This window comes from Poecilia mexicana, unplaced genomic scaffold (assembly GCF_051168715.1).
Source record: "Poecilia mexicana isolate PSO_F unplaced genomic scaffold, ASM5116871v1 scaffold_18, whole genome shotgun sequence".
NCBI classification, from domain to species: domain Eukaryota; kingdom Metazoa; phylum Chordata; class Actinopteri; order Cyprinodontiformes; family Poeciliidae; genus Poecilia; species Poecilia mexicana.
Window position 1 is genome coordinate 13,363,258 of NW_028263387.1, and position 20,631 is coordinate 13,383,888.

Consider the following 20,631-nt stretch of genomic DNA (forward strand, 5'->3'; position numbering starts at 1 on the left):
GTGAACATTGTTGCAGCTTCTTGCTCTTTTGGTTTCACTGGATGGTGATTTTTCTGAAACAAACGAGTGTTTAAATTGCATGAGAGCACTTCTCTCAGGGTTGGCTCTGATTCAATCAGGTTTCCGCTGTTTCTTGCAGCTTCGGGTTGCCTCAGAGGGCCGGGCCTTAGCCCACCACAGAGTGAGTCAGGAAATATTTGGTGAATGTGTGTGTGTGTGTGTGTGTGTGTGTGTGTGTGTGTGTTAGAGTTTGTGTGTTTAAGGACGTGTTTCTCCTCGCATTGCTGCGTTTCCCTCCCTGTTCTCTGCTCGGTCGTGTTTGGTCCCAGCTCCGTCTTCCCTCTCCAAGGTGAGTCTGGCAGGTTTTTATCCTTTTCCTTATGCGATTCCCCGGCTTCGTTTTGTTCTCTTTTCTCACGTTTCCTAGCTCCTGCCCCTCTTTCTTCTCTGTTCGCTCATCATCACATTCCTCCCGAAAGCAGCAGAAGAATCTCAGAGCAGGACAACGAGGCTTCGGTTTCGCCTGGGCCTGGATCTGCTCTTGTTTCCTGCTGCGCTCCTGTTATCAGCTGGGGGAAAACCCTGGTTTATGTGCCAACTTTTCCCGGTGTCATTTCCTTCGTGTCGTCAAATGCAAAACTGTTTTACGACTTCCTTAAAGCTAGCCCACATATTCAATCAGGCTGTAGCAGGAAGTTTGGTTGTCACTTATACATTTGTGGGCTCAAATTTCACCAAACTTCTATATGTGTGCTGTAGATTTAAGTCTTAATCAAACCCGGTGTGTTTTTCATCCCAGTTCTCACTCTGAGCTCTTCTCCACTCTCAACATTGTCTGCTCTCCTATTGCTGCTTGCTCAGCAGGGCATGAATGACTGATTGGGTCGATGACCCCAGCAGCCTTCCCTGCTCCGTCGGGTCTTCACCTGAGCGGTTCCTCCGTCCTCCGTCTAACCAGACACCACTTAGCGCTCCATCAGACAAGTTCAAGAGGCCACGTCGTTTTTTTCATTACCTAAACCTTTTGTTTCTTTTGTTCGCCGTTGTCAAAACTCGCACCATTGTTCCCCGCCGTGTGAGCCGATTGATTGAGTTACAGGCATAAATTGGATTAAGGATTAGATTACCTTCAGATCGCAATGGAGTGAAAAGGATGTCAAGTGGAGGATGTTTGCCTGAATTTTGCTTACAAGCGCATTGCAAATGTGTCGCCACTGCTTAGCTTTTCAACATCTCGTCCCGTTACAACCCGAAGCTTCAGGTGGTTTCATCACAGATTTAGGTGATAAACCAACACAAAGCAGTTCAAATACAAATCTGAGCTCCTAAAATAAATCCAACTGCCTTTGGTAAATATTCGCCCGAGTCAACATTTTGTAGAGCCACCTGTAGTCACACCTGCATGTCTTTTTTGGACACGTCTCTACCATCTGAAATTGTCACTCGTTTTCTGGAAAAAGAGCTTTAAACAGTCAGATTTGATTAAAAGTATCAGAATGTTGGTTTTGAATTGTTGCCACAAATTCTTGATAGGATTTAGGCCCTCCTGTCCACCGTGTTCCCCCGTCTTCATGGTGATGTTTGATCGCTGATGTTGCCCAAAAAAAAAACCTCTGAGGCCTTCACACAACAGCTGCGTTGTACCAAAAAGAAATCACTGGGAGTCTGTCCGTGACTCGGTTAGTCAATTAGTTAAACTGGATTTTACTGCTATATCAATCGTCAAACATATTAAGCAATAAAAACACATTGATGTTTGTGGTTGTGACGTGACACAATGTGGAAAGATTTAAGCGACATGAAAAACTTTAGCCAAATCCAGTTTATCCAGGTCTGTCTTGGAAAGCCAAGCTGAAACCAAGCAACGAGTCATTGTGTAACCGTACCAACAGGATTTTGTTTTTACAACTGGGAGGAGCCGATTAACATCTCAAAAGCTGAAGTAATACCTGAAATGCAGCTCCAGACTTCATGGTTGCAGAGCAGAACCAAAGAGCAGAGAGAGGAAGGAGGAGGTTCAAACCATCCCTTCCATCCATCCACTACTCCAGCGTCTCTGTCGAACGTATATGCTCAGACAGAGATTTAAAGGGGAGCAGAAAAAGCAAATGAGACGGATTAGCAGGGCATGCAAACACCTGCTGGTGTCGTCCAGGTCGTGCTAGTGTGCTTTGTGCTCAAAACCCTCTCAGTTTATGGGTGCTCCAGAAATGAAGCAGGGTTTCTCTGTGTGAACAGCACATAAGTTGAGCTTTCTGCTCTCATTTAAAACCAAGAGCTTATATTTAGCAGCAGATTCCTACAGACTCCTCCAGCTCTACAGCTTTGAGATTTTATTGGGTTGTTCCCGTGACTCTTGTTCTACCAGCATGGGAACCAGCTCTAGGTTATCCCTAGAAAGGCCTGTAACTCCCTACGGCTGAGGAGTGGTGAAGGAAAAGGATGGAAAAAAAAAAAACAAGACAGACGAGCTTGCTCTTTCAGTAATTATTATCAGCCTTGGCGCTTTGCTTTAGCCAGGATCCAGGAATCCGATGCTGCTCCCCCTCTTCCTCTCTCTCTCTCGCCGCCCTATCCACGGGCCGCAGGTAGGCTTTCATCACGGCGGCTCCAGTTTCCTGCCACATATAAGCTAACCGGGCCAGGTGAGCTCAAACACTCCTCCTCGGCAGGCCGCTCGATACCTCACAGCTTCGCACACACAACAAACACACACAGTCCAGCGGGCACGGAGAATGGAGCCGGAGGCAGACAGCATGCCGGAGGCACCGGAGGAGATCATCCAGTTAAGTGGAGTGGGGCCTTCTTCCTTTACTCAGAGCCGCTCTTCCAGCGCGGTAACCTTAACCCCGGGGCCTTTGTACGTGCTGCTGCTTTGGCTCCTCTCTGTTTCCATGCTCCCCTTTTACTTTAAGCCGTCATAGATTCACTTCACTGCTCTCTGTCTTCCTCTCCGGCTTTGGCTGTTTCGGTCGGTGGGGAGGAAGGAGGAGCTGCACTGGCATCCTGTTTGCCAGACCACAAAATCTGATAACCAGTTCGCAGTAATTTCGGTTTCCATCTAACGAGGTGTCTTAAAATATTGCTTTGGCACGACTCTGAACATTAATATCAAATTAAGTATTTGTTTTCTGTTCGTTATCTCTCTTTTTTTTTATGGTGGACGCTCGGCGCCTGTTTTTTGGTGGCAGAAAATGAGCCATAAAGTCTTGACGTTTATAGTGATGGATATTGTTGCGACGGCTTGTTTATTTTTAAACCCAGCTGAGTAAAACTGTCTGAATGTATCGATCAATCTACAGAGGAGCTCCGTTCATGAGATTTTGGAAAAATCTGCAAAACATTATAACGGCACCACATATTCACACCCCTGATAAAAAAAAAGATGCATGCAAACGAAATGTGCATAGAATAAAGTTGAGAAAAATCCAAACGTCATCTTGAGCATGACAGAAAAAACAATGAGCGTTAAGATTATTTTTCCACGAAATCATTCATTAGCACCTCAAAAACTCTTGGGAAAATAAATGTTTTTTTGTTTTTTTTTAAATGCGTGCTTCACCTTCTGAGGCTTTAATTACAAATTCACAGCCTTCTGTTTTTAAAGGGGTAAAAATGTGATGCGATACTGAGGATTGTTTCTTTTAATTAATCTTCAAAATGTTAAAACGCGAGAATGTTGGGAAATGACTGCAAAGCGAAACTTCCCCATATCTACAATCGGAGCAATGATTAAAACGTTACAATTAACTGGAGCGATGACGAACGAGAGCAAAGTTTATCTTGGTATCACACAAACTACGGATAACGGTGGAGACAAAAAAGATCAAAATCCAGCTATGACCTTTCGCTTTGCAGCATTTAGGCTGCACACAAATCATTTTAATACCTGCTTATATTTATATGTTTATTAGTTTGTCACTTTTGGGTCTATTTGTACTCAAAGAGCAGCATGTTGGGTCCACCAGGTCTCCACAGGTTTTTTCTGTCCTACCATCACAAATGCAGAATTTGGTAAATACTACTGAGACTTTAACTGGAACTCATCTTTTTTTTCAGCAACAAACATTTCAGGTGAGAAACCTTTGTTAAGCCAGATACGTGCAAAAGGACCTCTTGACCGTCGTGTTGCAGGGTAGAGGATCTGTGATGCTGTGGGTCTGTTTCTCGTCCTCTTTCAAATAAACCCTTGAAGAATTGCGACAGTGCACTGCGTCGTAAAATACAAAGATTTTACTTGAAAATCAAGTGGATTCTGGCAGAAAAATAATTTAAAAAAAAGTTTTCTGTGTTGATTCAGAAAATCAGCACAGAAATGGTTCAAGAGTCAAAATCAGTCCTCTTGATGAGTCGTGGCATGAGCAGTTCTGTTAAAAATATATTATTTTCTTAACCTAAATCAGTAGTTGAGTCCCTGGACTCTTTGTTTTCAGCAGTTGGAACATAATCATGCAGGGCGGATTTCTGCTAGCAAATCAGCTATGTTTTGTTTTCAACAACTCCTTATCTACACATGTTATCCATCTGGTAGATAGAGAGGGATGCGGAGAAGGACGTGAGGATAATCTATTATCTTATCATCCATAACGTGAACATAAACATCTCGGTACGTTTATGTCCATCCTCTCAGGAGCGTCGTAGGATCAAGTTAAGAGAAACACAGTTGAGCCCTCGTGTGTTAACAATTTATCCAAGAATTGATGCTCATGATGGGAAAAGAAATCTCTTCCACATCTTCCCATGTTGCCACAAACATCCTTGCATTTAATTAAGGTCTTATGTGAGAGTCACATTAGTGAAAACCCTGTAAATTCTAGTGCACAAAAATCCGTGTAGGACGGCGAAGTCCTAGCGCAAAAATTCGCGTGATAGGTGGACGGAGCCTGGTGCTGCAAGGTTGGAGACCTTGTCCTGTCAGGCGACGGGGCCTGGATGATAACCGTGTTAAACGGACGGCGGAGTCCGGCGACGACAGGCGCTCAAATTCCGTAACAAAAGTATGTTTTTATCTTTTTTTAAAAAAATCATTTTCTTTTTTTCTTTTTCCAAACTCTCTTTCTCTTTCTTACTGTTTATTCAATGTCACGTGCTGTTTTTATTTTGTTTTTTAATTTTGTAAAGCACCTTGAAATACCTTGCTGCTAAAATGTGCTATACAAATAAAATTTGATTGATTGATTGATTGATAGTGAAGCGAAAGGAAAATGTTGGTGTCAAATTTTTATGTTTTAGAAATAACCATATGAAAAGTCTGCGCCAGCACTTTGTCAATCCACCTTGGTGGAAGGTGAACCTCGCCCACGTCTCAAATCTTTGCGCTCCATAAATCTTCACTTTACCAGCTGCTGGTAGGGAGTAATATCCCCCGCAGCATGATGCTGCCATCGCCATGTTTCAGACACTGTGCTAGTTTTCCTCCACGTGTTTTAAGCTAACTTCTAACCAGAGCTCCTTCTGTTTGCTGGGCTGGTTTTAGCTAGAATTAGTTTGAGGTAAATAAAAAAAAAAAAAAGAAAACCACGCGACACAACACTACCTTGTGATGAGGAAGTAAACTGTGTTCTGCCACATGAAAACACTATGAAATACCTTGAAGTTTGTGCTTTTATATGACAAAATGTGAAAAAAAGAGATTTTTTTTAGTAGACTTTTCAAGGAGTCATAAATTGTCGCCAACATTGTTCAGTGAACTTTGAGGTTTGTGTTGAACTGATGGCGTTCCTTGAGTTTCACCACATCCTAAATGAATCGTTAACATTCATTTTACATTCAACTTTGCATCCGGCACGCTGGCGCCTGTTTCTTTACCGCAGATCTCTGCCGTTGAGATGGTGTTGAAACCAGGTTAGAGAGGCAGAACCTTTTGTCACTGTCTGCACCAGGAAAGGCGCCTTATTTAATAAATCACCAAGTTTTCACTATGACCTCGTTCTTATGAAAGGCGATTAAAGATTTGAAAGGTGCATCAGCTCAACGTGGCATTTTTATGAGATATTAAAAGTAAGGCTGATTCAGTTTTACTAATAAGACAAACCACCAGCAGACAGGAAAAGGCTTGTGGTTAGTTGCCCCAGTTCTAGCTTTCAGCATCTCAAAGCGTTGCTGTTGTTTTTATTTTATTATTTTTTGCTTTGAACAGCCGTAAAAGGAGAGCGAGTGGCACGTCTGTCTGTAACCTGGAGCCTCACCTGAGAAAGTGAAGCTGTGGCTCCTGCTCCATACATCCTGTCTCCTCTGTTTTGTTACAACAGAATTGCATGGAAAAGACAAGATAATTCTGGTTCTGGATCACTGTGGAGCTTTATTTTTATATATTTTTCCCCCTTTTGTTTAGGAAGTCATAGTTTTGCTTCTTCTTTCACTTCCTCCTTTTTTCAACTGCAGCTACATTTTTCCTAACAGCAGTAGTGACTCAAACCGCGTATTTAAAACTTCCCCCTTCAGGTGAACCAATCAGGCGAGCATCGCTCGACGCTTCACTTGAAAGCCTCCTTGCGTTTCCGTTTTCCCCGCATCATTCTGGTTTCTTCTCTCCGAGCAGAATGTTCCCGTTAAAGCCAGCGCCGGGTCAGTTCGGCCCAGAGGTCCGGAGCCCCGGGCTCAGGGTGTGGAGGGTGGAGAAGATGAAGGCGGTGCCGCTGGATGCCTCCGAAGTCGGCGCCTTTTACAACGGAGACTCCTACCTGGTCCTGATGAACCGGGGCGAGCAGGGAGCCGACCTCCACATGTGGATCGGTGAGACGCTGGACGGGCTTTTGCTGCGTCAGTCAGTCACAGTCGACGCAGAGATGCAGCAGTGTGCAAAAGTTTTAAACCAGGTCCAGGTGTTTCAGGAATCTCTTAAAGGCCAGTTTGTTTCCAGGCGTTTTCATGTGAATTATTATTATTTTGGACTTTGATTTTTGCACTCACTTGACCTGACAAAGACGTTATCTATTTTACCAACAACAGTCTGAATTACATTATGTATTAAAGAGATAGTTTCACCTTGTCACGTTTGAGGAAAAACAAAAAAAGAACCTTTCAGAGGGGAAGCATCAGACTCACACAAACCTCATTTTTCTCAAGCAATTTTAAAAAAGTAGAACTCAAAATAGAAAAAGTCGTTATAGGACATATTAAAGGGCGTTTATTGTCACATTTTAGACCCGAAGCCTTTAGAGTGTGAAACATAAATTGCTCTCCGCCTTTCCAAAACTTTTCTGAAAAAGTTCAGAAACAGGAAAGCAACCGGCGCCGGTTTTGACCACTGCTGTGATCAGAACCACATCTACCCTTTATGCTGCCGGTGTTTTGATCTGCAGTTTTTGTCCCAAGTGAATGACACACAAACTGGGCACAACACGTGTTTTTAAATCCTTGGAAGGTGCCGGTTTATTAGGTCTCCACCACTGGTCACAGACTAACGTTCTCCTAACTGATTGATTTTCCGAGGTCAGTCGTAACTTCCTGAACTTCCTGAGTTTAAATCTGCCAGGGATGTGAATAATTTTGGTTCTAAGTGTATTTTTAAATGTGTTTTTGTTTGGAAACGGAAGCAGGATCCTAAAACAATCTATTAACAAGAACACACAATCAAATATGACGACCAACACCGCTTTCATCAACATACACCCCTGCGCCTCATGCAAATGTCCTTCCAGCTCTTGTTCTCCGTCAGACTGAGTGATTTTCACCTGGTTTGCAGGAGCTGCATCGGAGCCAGAACATTTGCACCTGGTTGCGGTTCCTTCTCCAGTTTCTGTTTTACTCCGTTCTACAAAAGAGCTAACCATTGTGCGGTGCTTACTGCACACCTCAGCCTGCTCCAAGTACTGCGGCTGAATAACCGATGACCCCTGGCAGCGCCGGTGATGACACAGGAGCCACCGTGCCGACCCGCGCCGCAGCATTCAGAGGGAGAGAAGGATGGGAAACGAGTCCAGTGGGCCTGGGGTCCTGGGGGGGGGGGGGGACCAGGGGACCAGGGAAGGTTTTTGAGCGGCTCTCATGAAAAATGCAGAAGGAACGTTACAGTACTCAAATGTGGCCGTTGTTTCCAGCATGTATCCGGTGCTTAGGTAACACTAAGCTGCCTGTCACGGCTTGGAGAGCGCTCTGTTTGCTCCAGCATGTGTTTCTGTTTGCTCCCCCCCCTCCCCCACTTGTTCAGATCTGGTGCAACTTCCAGCAGCCACTTCACTTACTCCGTCTAAATAAACGTCTTCTAACGCTGGAGCTTATTCAGTTCACAGAGATAAAAAAAAAGAATATCATCCTCATAAAACCAGGTCGCATAAACAAGTGCGATGATCTTCAAACTGAGGTCAGAGTCTGCCTGCACTGTGTCATGTGCAATGACACGGTTAGCACAACTTTGTCCTGCTTTATGTTGGGGATTTAAGCCAACATAAAGCTTAGTTGTATTTTTAATAGAAAATCTGATTGAACAGTAGCAAATCTACAGCTTTGATTTATTTTAAACTAAAAAGACAACAATAAGCAAATTCAACCAAGAAAATGAATTCAAAAACGCAACACTGGAGAAGAAAATGCAGTTTTATCGACTCCATTAAACACATTTACATAACGGAGTCATAGTCATCCATTACTGCCACTTTAACACTGGTAAATAAATGTTAAAACTGTAAAAAAAAAAAAAGCTGCAATAAACCCTTATTCTGAATTGCTATATGACTCACAGTGACATAACATAACATAACATAACCCAAGGCTGAAGCATATAGAGAGCAATGAACTTAGTTACCTACTTTGTTCCTGCATTTTTGGTTTTCTAGCTTGTGACTAAATGACATGAAGTGCTGGAGCGAATGTCACTTTGGAGGAGAAACGGGCCCACAGCACCACAGACCCTCCACTGTACTTTGTTTCAGACTAAGCCTATGCTGAGTATTTGTTGCTGAAAAGCTGAAGGAACATGGTTCCAGATAAGACGGCGCTAAACTTCACCCGTTGGCATTTGCAGAGGCGGGTCAGAAAAAGTTTCTCCAGTCATTTCTGTGAAACATTCGGTGACAGCAGCAACATCTTTTTATTCTCCCCATGCAGACTAAATGACCCCAAAACGATTTGCTGCAGTTCAAATTTGTAGATTTCCTTTTGCTTCAGCCTCATCATTGCAACGATTTTACTTGTTTTAAATTTGTAGTTATGACTCAGACTGTAGCGATGGCAAATTAAAGGGAGGAACCGTATTTTACATTTTGAAGAAGACAATTGTGCTTCATTTGGCTAACGTGTTCTCCTGTTTTTCCCATTTTGCATAATTTTTAAGCACCAGTAAAACACAACGATGACATTAAGATCTTTTTCTAGACCATCTGAACAAAGTAAAAAACAAAATGAAAAGTCAAATTGTGGTACTGCTGATGCTTCATATTCTTTTCTGCGCTAAGAAACTAATTATTTATTTTTTTTATGTTTTGCTGTTTCACTTCTAGAGATAAAAATCAGACATATAATGAAACTTTACACCTTATCGCGAACTCGACGTTTCTTCTCCAGATACGCGGTCGTATGCACATGTCAAGATATGGAGATAGACAGATATGGAGACAGCTGAGCTTAAACACTGCAGGTTTAAACAAAAGTGGACAAGTCAGAATGTTTTAGACGTCGTTCAAACGTGAATTAGCAGCGTTCTGTTTTCTCGCCTGCCTTCAGGAGAGAAGTCCTCCCGGGACGAGCAGGTGGCCTGCGCCATGCTGGCCACCCAGCTGGACAACTTCCTGGGCGGTGACCCCGTCCAGCACAGGCAGGTCCAGGGCTTCGAGAGCCCGGAGTTCATGGAGCTCTTCCCCAGAGGGGTCAGCTACAAGGTGAGCCAAACTCATGCAGGAAACAAAATGAAATATTCTCACCTAACTTGAGAATTTCTTGCAACTGTCCTACTACGACTCTGACTCTTTTCCTCTTAGGCTTCCTAGTGATTATAAACCTTCTGAATTGGTCGCAAAGTTTATCTTTTTATGGTTAGATTCTTCTGAGATAAGGACGATTCCAGATAATTTTTTTATTTATTTTTTTAATGATTGTTTAAGTTAGGCTTGGTAGACAAAAATGGACATTGACATAATCTTTAATTCCCATCAGTTTGCATTACATAAACCCATAACGAGTCAAACATTAAAAAACATAAAGCTGAAGGTGTCGGGTTTTTTTTTTTTTTTTTCGCAGGAGGGAGGCGTGGAGTCTGGCTTCAGGCAGTCACAGGGCAGCGGGGCGGTGCAAAGGCTGTACCAGATCAAAGGGAAACGCAACATCCGTGCCAAGGAGGTGGAGCTGACCTGGAGCAGCTTCAACAAGGGCGACTGCTTCATCCTTGACCTCGGAGAGGTGAGATAATCCAACCGAATGTGAAACATGCACAGGAGGCCTGCAGCAGGAGTGCACATTTAATGTTTGAACCCTGATGGGGCTTGGAGGGGTAGATGCAAATGCAAATCTAAAAATGCATGAACATGTGAGGCTTCTGCATAAAAGCTTCTGCAATCTTCCTGTGGCGGCTCTGCAGACAATCCTGTCGTGGACCGGATCGCAGGCCAACATCTTCGAGAAGCAGAAAGTGCGCGAGATCGCTTCGCTGATCCGAGACACGGACCGACACGGGAAGGCCCGCGTCGTGGACACCAGCGAAGGGGAGGAGCCTGAGGAGATGCTGAAGGTGCAAACGAAACGATGATCGGTTGAGCTCACGGGATTTCCCAGAGTTGCTGTAGACAGGGGAGGAGAAATGAGTACATTTCCATCAAAAAACATGGAATATTCTGAGTTCGAAAAAGTTGAAAGTCTGTGAGAAAACGAAATCAGAAATTTGGAGATTAAGCTCAAATTTTCTAGGAAAAAAAGCATAAAAATTTTAGAGCTCCAGAATTTGGAAATTTCAAGAAAAAAACTTGGACATTTTGAGATCGATTTCAGAAATTTTCTAGAAAGAACAAGAACAGTTTTGAGTTGTCGCAAATTAAAAATTTGTGAAAAAAAAAAACTCAGAAATTTTGAGATTAACCTCAGAAATTTTCTGGGGAAAAATTATTTTATTTTTTTTTTGTTTTGTTTTTTTTTTTAGTTTTTTGTCTAGCATATTTTTGACTTTCAAAAATCAAAAATTTCCATGTTTTTTTTTTTTTTTTTTTTTTTTGAGGACATTTCTGAGATCTATCACAAATTAAAAAAAAATGTTCTCACAAATGTTCAACTTTTGGAGCTGAGAATTTTCCAAGTTAATTCTGAGATTACTCAAAAATATTTTGAGGGGTTTTTTTTGTGGAAATTTTCTCCCTTTTTTTCTATCTACAATACGCCTTCGTATATTCCTGTGACCTCCAGGTCACCAAAGCTGCGATCCTAAGCCTGCAAACTGTTTGGTATCTGTGTTTGTTGCCAGGTTCTCGGCCCGATGCCGCCTCTGGCAGAAAGCACGTCGGAGGAGGACAGCAAAGCCGATGCCTCCAACTCTGCTTCCCTCTACAAGGTTATTTTATCCGTGGCCCTCTTCACCATTCCAGTGTGTTACCTAACTGGAGATGTGGAGCTGAACTGGTCTTGAACCCCTCTGCAGGTATCTGATGCCACAGGCGCCATGACGACGACCAAGGTGTCAGAGAAGAGCCCGTTTGCCAAGGAGCTGCTGGTCCGGGACGACTGCTTCATCCTGGACAACGGAGCAAACGGGAAAATATTCGTCTGGAAAGGTGAAGAAAAAAAATTCATCCGAACTTGAAAACAGGAGACATGTTTCTCCTGAAATAATGTGCTAAAAAATATCTAAAAAAAAAAAAATAATTTTATTGAACTTGGTGAGAAATTACGTTTTTACAGCACAGCTCCTGTATTTGCGAGGGTCAGGGGTCACAGCTGCCTGGAAATAGTTCAGATTTATAGTTGAGAGCCCATGTAACAATGCTTATGACTGCCTGTTTTAAAGAAATATGTATTAATATACTTTAATACTCACAGTGGAAGCTATCTTAGCACTACTGCTAAAGCAAACATCCAAGGTCTTCCTCATTTCCGCTCTTCACAGTGTGGCCAGTCGACGCTTAATGAATGGATCAGCTGCTTTGCAAACCTCTGCCAATTGCATGTCAAGTAGCTCCTAAATATTTCAGCCTCTCAAGCTCCATTTTCTCTCAAATATTTTAGACGCACTCTGTAGAAAAATCACCTTCAGAGAGCCGTAGGAATGAGACGTTCTCACAAACTGAGAGACTTTGATGGACACCTATCGAAAAATAAAAAATGAAGCTGAATGCTTACACTTTAAAACAGCTCACTCCAAAAAAGGTATGAGAAGTTTTACCACCAGCTCGCTGCAGATTCTAATTTTTTTTTTTTTTTTTTTTTTTTTACATTTATTCCTGAACAGATTTGTTTGTTTCTCAGTTTTTAATCGTGCAGGGTAAATTAAATAATGGTAATTAAAGATGGAAAAGATGGAAAAATCCATAAGGTATTTTTATTTGTATGGCACATTTTCAGCAACAAAGCAGTTCAAAGTGCTTCACATGAATCAGAAGGAAATACAAACAAAAACAACAAAACCAAAAGAAAGGCAAAAATATAAAACTACATATTGGTTCCTTATGCTTAATAAGAATAAGCGTCACTTTGGACAAAACTCTCCAAATGTTAGTAAGCCTTCTCAACGCCCTCTTGTAACGCTTTTTGTTCCTCTGGGTTTTCTCAAAGCTCAGCGCGTATTTCACGGAAAGCGAAGTAGAAATTTAGACGGCCATGTTCCCAGCTCCACTCTGTGCTGTTTACAACCCTGTTGTAGAGAAACACAAGCTCTGATAATCCTCTGTTATCGTGTCAACAGGTCACGGAGCGAACATAGAGGAGAAGAATGCTGCCCTGCAAATGGCGGACAACTTCATCGAACAAATGAAATACCCCAGAATGAAAACACAGGTTGGTTAAAAACATTTTTTTTAAAAAAATTAAACAAAACTGAAAAGGTGAACGTCGGAGAGGAGCACAAGTTAAAAAAATAATAATTAAAAAAAAAAAACGTTTTCGTCCTGCAGGTGGAGATTCTGCCTCAGGGGAAGGAAACCATCATCTTCAAGCAATTCTTCAAGAACTGGAATTAAACACAAATCCTGCAAACTAGGAATATATATATATATATATATATATATATATATATATATATATATATATATATATATATATATATATATATATATATATATATATATATATATATATATATATATATATATATATATATATATATATATATATATATATATATATATATATATATATATATATATTATATATATATATATATATAAAGAATCCTGGTGTTTGTACATATTTCAAAGCTGACAGCTTGTTTTGAATTTTGGTAGAGTCAGAGACGTGATGCCACTTTTATATATTAAAAAAAAGTAAAACCAGATGTATTTCCAGTGGTCAGAGTGTGAACAAATAAAGACGATATCAAGAGAACTGGATTTTTACCTAAATTCATGTATTTGTACAACAGCATCACAGATTTGTCTGAAATCGAAGAATAAATCTGAACGTTCTCACTGCTCCTGGTGTGTTTACTCTCAACAAGTTGCCTCGCTTCGTTTCAGGCTGAAGCCGACGAAAGGTGGTATTTTTCGAAATCTTTGCAACCTTTATTCAGCTGCCACGACTGCATCTTATCTGCCCCACCAGACAATAGGCAGGGCGGCGGGGAAGCATCCCGCTGTCACGCCATCTCTCTTATCAGCAGGAGGAGCCCAATTACTCCTCAGACGGTTGGATGAGCTGTAAAGGCGACGGCCCAGCTGGAGTTGCATAAGTCGTCTTTATAGGTTTCAGGTCAGGCCAGAGCAAAGCAGAGTAAGGGAAAAATGATGCCTGTATGGTGACTCAACCTGTGCTGGCATCACTTTTAAAATCTGCTGGTTTTCTGACGAACTTCCTCCGAAAAGCAGCGTTTAAGTCTTTAACGTATCACATTGTTAGTAGAGGTTATCCGTAGAACTGGACAGAAAGATGTGCTCACAATAGTATATTTTTCCTTTAATGAACAGTTTCGATAATTCTCAGACATGTTTTTTTTCAGATTATAAATCTGGTTTCTGAGATCAGGTCGGTTTCAGTGCCATAAAAATGAAAACAAGTAAAAGAGTAAAACATGTTAGATGTGCTCCAATAAAAAATAAATAAATGCAAATGCTGAACTGTGACTAGATGGAAATCCACTGGAAAAGCATTAAAAATAATGAGTCTGATTTGTATTCTCTTAACTCAATTATTAATTCAATAAAGTACAATTCACTGTGTTACTGCTGTTTAAGTCAAGTTTATTAATATATTAATATAGCATTTAGTGTTGAGAAGTGAATGAATGGAACCAGTTCCTTGTGCTGTTTGCAATATCTTCTCCATCTTTGTTTTTTTTTAAAGATCTGACTTGTATTTATGGTTCCTCGCAAAAGCATCTTTTTTTTCCTCTATGATTTCAGTTTATTTTATAGATATTTGTCAAACAAAGGAGCAGAGTTTGTGAAGAAGGCTTATTTCTTTGCCTCGTTTTTTTTTTTTTTTTTTTTTTGGAAATCAGATTACATAAATTGAGTCAGATTTGAAGGAGAACATCGGTTTGCAGTTCTTGCCACAGATTGTCTTTCCCTTCAGGTCCGACCTGCTTCTCTGTCCCTGTTGATGTCACTTCCACCAGTTGTAAAGGCGTCTTCTCTTTTATTTGTCTTTTTTTTTTTTAAATTTACTGTAAGTTCCTTAAAACCTAAAGCAGCGAACTGTTTGCAGGAAAAGGAGCAGCAGCTGCCGGACGCACGTGTTTGGTTATTTAATATCCTGCTGCTTTTAATGCAATAAATAAAACTAACTGATGTGTTTATGGCCTGAAAATAAAACTAATGAAGCTAATCAGCCAAACGGGTCGAGGAGAAGTATTGCTTCATTTGCTATTGTGTGCAATCTGGTTTTCTGTTCACAAAATATTTATACTTATGGCCAACAATTATTTCTGACACTAATCTGCATCTTGGATGAAAAATAAACAGAAAGCATGTTCAAGCCTTTAAATTGCATCCAGCCTTTTTTGAGAGAGCATAAATAGCATGTAAAGGAATTTTCTTCATCCTAAATATTACAGTTTAGTAATTTACAGATTTGTTATGCAAGTTATTAACATACTGTCTGAACTTGTTTAAAAGAATTTTACCATACCTCCAAATGTTTTAAATTCCCTTTTTATGTTTCTTTTAAGTAGAGCCATTGCCATTTGCTCTGGTCTAATATGAGATCTAGAAGTATAGGCGTAAATCTAACAAGCCGTAAGGGACACAGACCTTTAAGGAAATGCCTGTCGATGTAAATGTTTGCTTGCATAATGTGAGGTGAGATTTTGCAGGTTTTTGCTCTTTGTCTTGCAGTTTGCTCCTGGGGCCAAATCAGTTTAACTTTTTCTGTTTATAGAGGGGGGTTTAAGTTGTTTGTTGTTGTTTTTTATGGCAGAAAGGTTAAACAATTTCCAACCTGGCACAAGCCTGTTTTTAGCCAGGCTGTATATTTTAGGAATCATCTGTTTATAAAATGCCATTTGGTGCCATTTGATGGTTTATTTAAGCCCTGGCTGAGCCTGGTTGACCCCTGCTCTCATTCCTCTGCTGCTGGGTTTACAGTTTACAGTAACTCCAGCCTGAAACCTCGGCCATTTGCGTCACTCTGACTGATTACTGGCTTTATTGCAGCTGTAAAACATCACTCCTCCTGATGCCCTCACAGTGAGTGTATGTGTGGGGGAAAAGGCTTCCTTCTTCCGGTGTCCAATAAAAAGCTTGGACGAGCAGCGTTACCTGTCCACTTCTCTCGACCATCAGAGCTGCAACAACGCTCCGACAACACCACAGGTAATCAGCTATAAACACATCGATCCTCTGTTTATCTGTAGTACAACCCAGGTGGTACAGTTTGAGTTAAAAGTTTGTATTTCAACTATTCTAATTATTAAGGAATTACTGATTTTTTTTTATTATTATTTTTCTTTTTTTACTTTCACGTTGATGGAAACAAATCATCATAAAATCTAAAGTAATATTAAGATATGTGTATACAATTATTATTTACTGATATTTTTTAGTAGCTTTTTCCTTATATTTAGTTATTGTTTTCTAATTTAAAAACGATATTCAGTTTTGTTTATTTTGTCCTTTTTTCAAGTTTTCATGTGTTTCTTTCTCCACAGCCATGAATAAGGAAGAAGGCGCGGAGTTAAAAACCATCCTAAAGCGCAACAAACGTACGTTGCTTTTATTATTATTTTTAAATTAAGAGAATTAATCTGACATTTTTCTTAAAAAAAAAAAAAAAAAAAAAAAAAACCTACATTTGCCTGGTGACATTATGTGGCTTCGTGTGGAAAGTTGAAGGCTTTCAAATACTAAGACTTTTAGATTATTATTATTTTTTTTTTTTAAATTGATAGTAGTCAGACTTTTTCCTCATGTTTGTGTTTTACGCCCTGTTGTTGTAAACACATTTTAATACTGAGGATCCCTGCCTGTAGGCGTGAACCTGCTGCTGAACGATGAGAACGGCACCACCACCCAGAGCAGCTCCATCGGGGCAGTTCGCTGGAAGTTACCCGAGGAGACCGTCCAGCCCCACAGCTCGGCCCCCACCGTTCACGCTAACCACAGCAAGAGCTCGCAGGTGAGTTTATTTTCTTGCTGTTCTTCTTCTAATGATTCCAAGTGTTTGCTTGAAATGTAGCTTTTTGTGTTCGCGCCTCCGAACCACAAGGGGGCGTCCAAGAGCACACCTACAGCACAATGCTAGTCAGGTTTATAAACCTAGCATAGTAGCAATAAAGCTGAGCAAAAGTTGTAATATTTGATAGTATAATTCCTCTAATCAATCTTTATTAAACCCATTTTATTCCACGTTTGAGGAGCAGATAAATAATGAGACGTGCGTGTGATTTGAGTGACAGAGATTTGCTTTGAGAATCATATAACACTTTGTAGCTAATGTAGCTTTTAGTAATAAGCTATGACGTAAGGGTGTCAAACTCATTTTCATGTCGGATCGTATCAAGATCGGGCCGGAATGTAACAAATAGGTAGACGTCTCTGCATTTAAATGCTTCTTGACATTAAATAATATTAAACATATTTTCACCTTATTTGTATTGATCCAGTTTGGCAGGATGCAAATGAAACTGCGGTGTTTTGATGGATAACATAATATTTAAAGGTTCTATTTCTAGGGTGTAGAGGGTCACATAAAAGCTTCTTTTAAAACTCAGTTTGTGTCTGTCCTGCAGCAACACGTTCGCCAGGGCAACCTGAAGGACCTGCGCAGCCTGCAGGAGTGTGTCCAGTTTATTAATCACTGGAAGGAGCAAGTGGACCAAGTGTGCAAGGTAGAACCACGAAGACACCAACATGTCCTTTTGTTGTGTTTATTCAGAGGAAAGTACCCAGAATGCTTCTAAACACAACAAAACAAAACAGAAAAGTTATGATTGGAAAAGGTTTTTCAGACGCATTCCTTAACGATGCCAAATATAATTACAGGGAATTTAACTTTGTGGGGGGTTGTTCATCAACTGTAAAGCAGATTAGGATAAGGCTTTTGAATGATAATTATGTAACAGAATCAAGAGTGTGAGCCAAACACACGTAGACACATGTAGTTACGTGTATTTTCTGCTGTAGGGTATTTTATCTGTGGGCAATTGATCATTTGCACGTCCTTCATAGGTCACGGTGCATGAACAGGGCAGGTGGGTGGGTGGCTGCTGACAGGTCAGATTTATGCTTATGAACGCATTTACAGCCTGAGTGTGTGACCTTTCAGACAGCGGCCTAAAAAAAATGTCAACTCACCGCATTTATTACCACTTTGAATCTAATGAACAATGACAAATTTTGATAATCTTCTGATTTATTAAGTTATTTTCAAAACATTTTCTGTGTGTGTTGTAATTTAGCATGGTGGCACCGATCCAGGGGAGGGAACCAGCAAGGCGGAGGCCCAGAGCTCCGACCGGCGCACCGAGCGCAGCCTGGAGAAGAGCAGAAAGCTGATCCTGGAGTGGGCCGACGAGCTCCGCCACGTCGACAAGGTGAGCGCTCAGACCCCAAATACCAGAGGCGGGGGGTGGTAAAGGCAGCTAACCAACATCAAGCTATCACATGCACACGTTTTTTTAACTGCTCTTGCATCTGCAGCTTCTAAAGGAGACCCCATGGAAATCTGTCAATCAAAAGAAAGGAGCTAAAGAGGAGCCCAAAGAGGAGGGACAACCCCAGATCATAGAGTGGGCAAAGGAGCTGCAGAAAGCGACTGAGGTGAGACTTTACGACATGTGATGCAGCATTCACAAAGTAGAAAAATTTAGTTTTTTTTTTTTTTTCATTAATAAAACCCGAGCTGAAATGCTGATTTACGCTTGCAGAGCTGCGGCGTGCCGAGCGAGGAGCTGGGCAAAGTGCTGCGTCTGCTGGGCATCAAGAAGAAACGACTTTACAAGCTGCTGCCTCTGCTGGAGTTCATCACCTGGTCTCTGCTCAAGGAAGACAACACGGTGAGAAACCTCACTCTATGCAACATTCCTATCCACTTTTATAAAATATTCCACTGGATGTTGTAGAATAGCCATAAATTAATAAAAATTAAAAAAAAAAAATCCAACCACCTCATATAAGTTCCCATGTGAAGTGAGCGTGGTGCCATTCGGCTGTAAAACGGTTTTACGCAACATGACGGCTGAGTGAACCCTGCTCTCAGTGTCCGTGTGGAGCAGCCATAAATGGTTTGTACTGGCCCTGATCCGCTGATAACCTACAACAGTCTCTGATAACAAATTATAAGCATTCAGCTGATTATCTACAGCCACTTTCAGCTTTGATTTCAAAAGAAATAGAAAGCAGAAATAATACAGTTCTCTAAAATCTGCAGAAATAGATGGTGGTTGTTGCCTCTTACGCTGAGTACTTCACTGTAATTTGTACCAGAAAATGAGAGTGAAGTCACATGTTTCTCTTTGAAAAGATTTAAAGCAAGAAGATAGATTTTCCTATCTTTCTCTTTTCCAGGCTGTGGTTTCCCAGATCTGGTTGCTGGCAAAGCAAAGTACCTGGAAAGCAGGAATACCCAGATACATCCCAAACTCAGGTGTGCAGATGCGTTTTTTATTATTATTATTATTATTATTATTCAAGTGGGGGAAAAAAAACTACCAATATATTGCTAATTTATATTTCTAGTTTGTGAGCAGTTTGTAATATTTTGTCCTCATGTCTGTTTTCAGTCTGGGACTGGATCTGCAGCGCAGCAGGTAACTTCGTCTTTGCTTTGCTCCATCATCTGATATAAAAGCAAATTCAGTCAAGGTTGCGGTTCTGGATACTTAACCCTTTTAATTGTTCCCGACAGCCGACGTGATTCTCGACCCCATGACCAACCACCCCTGGCTGCAGCTTTCAGACGACCAGCGCAGGGTGCAAGAGGGCATCTCGGAGTCGGACACCCCAGAGAGCTCCCAGCGCTTCGACAGGCTGCCCTGCGTGCTGGGCTGGGAGGGCTACGACAGCGGCCGCCACTACTGGGAGGTGGACATCGCCAACAACGGCTACTGGCGGGTCGGCCTGACCACCGCCAACTCCGAGCGGAAGGGCAACTTCCCCATGACCCCTAGGAAGGGCTACTGGGTCCTGTGGAGAAGCACCCACAACTTCTACGCCTGCAGCAAGCCGGAGACGCAACTGCCCGCCGCCCTCATTCCGCGGCGCCTCGGGGTGTACTTAGACTACGAGGAAGGCCAGATCTCCTTCTACAACGCCGAGACCAAGTCCCACATCTACACCTTCACGGGGAGGTTCGGGGGCAAGCTGTACCCTCTGTTCGCACCCATGGACGGCCGCACGCTCATGACTATCATCAAGCCGCATAAAATCTCCGGAGGCACCGGCGAACCTAAGAAGAAGGAGTTTGTGAAGAGTCCCAAGATGTTTAGAAAGGTGCTGTTGGAAAACACCGCCCAGCTTTAAAAAAAAAAAAAAAAAAAAAAAACCCAAGCAAACCCAGTCAGAAGTACTGATTTGTCAAAAGTTTCTTACGTCCGACCTCACTCGAATGCAGCACGAGATCACGCCGGTGGTACAGGAGAGATTCAGGTCCATCTATGCTGTTAACACAAGTACATTCAGTACCTCCAGGCAAATGTTTGGTCTGTTTAACGTAGAAATGCATAAATACCATTAAAAAAAGAAAAAAACAGTTTATGCTCAAAACGTTTTATGATCTGCCGAGATAGTTTATAAAACCTAATAAAGGTAAAAAAACAAAAAAAACACAAAGAACCAGACGCTTTGTGTTTCTCTAGTCTGTAGTGAAAAAGATTCAAATCCAGATGGGCTGCCAACCATCTCGTTTATTTAAGTAGATACGTTTTTTTTCAAGAGTCGCATGATAGAACAGAAATATCCTACGCTCTCACAGCGAAGAAATGTAGGAAAATATAGTAAACCTTCTTGGCTGCTGATGAGCCGTGGAACACTCAGGGGGAAAATGTAGAAATAAAACAAACTTTAAACTTTAAGTCTGTTGTTTAGACTCTGTAGCAAAAGCGGAAAGCGTCTTAATTTGGGGTTT

The 20,631-nt window shown here is 41.4% G+C and overlaps 2 protein-coding genes across 3 annotated transcripts; both read left to right on the forward strand.

Moving 5' to 3' along the window:
• The first annotated feature begins 215 nt into the window (after positions 1 to 215).
• Positions 216 to 13,149, forward strand: capgb (capping protein (actin filament), gelsolin-like b). 2 transcript variants are annotated; one of them, XM_014989319.2, is made up of 9 exons: positions 216 to 349; positions 6,542 to 6,735; positions 9,664 to 9,818; positions 10,177 to 10,335; positions 10,514 to 10,663; positions 11,387 to 11,473; positions 11,561 to 11,693; positions 12,821 to 12,912; positions 13,029 to 13,149. In XM_014989319.2, exons 2-9 carry the CDS (start codon positions 6,543 to 6,545, stop codon positions 13,092 to 13,094), a joined length of 1,035 nt encoding a protein of 344 aa, XP_014844805.2. In that variant the 5' UTR covers positions 216 to 349; position 6,542; the 3' UTR covers positions 13,095 to 13,149. The 2 variants fall into 2 exon arrangements, with proteins under 2 accessions (XP_014844805.2, XP_014844806.2); XM_014989320.2 differs by lacking the exon at positions 216 to 349 and adding an exon at positions 2,648 to 2,785.
• Positions 13,150 to 13,240: 91 nt separating this feature from the next.
• On the forward strand, positions 13,241 to 20,565 carry LOC106919133 (uncharacterized). Its single transcript, XM_088015240.1, has 9 exons — positions 13,241 to 16,270; positions 16,538 to 16,683; positions 17,297 to 17,395; positions 17,966 to 18,100; positions 18,207 to 18,326; positions 18,434 to 18,562; positions 19,074 to 19,152; positions 19,289 to 19,315; positions 19,414 to 20,565. The coding sequence occupies exons 1-9, from the start codon at positions 16,219 to 16,221 to the stop codon at positions 20,025 to 20,027; spliced, it is 1,401 nt and encodes a 466-aa protein (XP_087871366.1). The 5' UTR covers positions 13,241 to 16,218; the 3' UTR covers positions 20,028 to 20,565.
• The last annotated feature ends 66 nt before the right edge of the window (positions 20,566 to 20,631 follow it).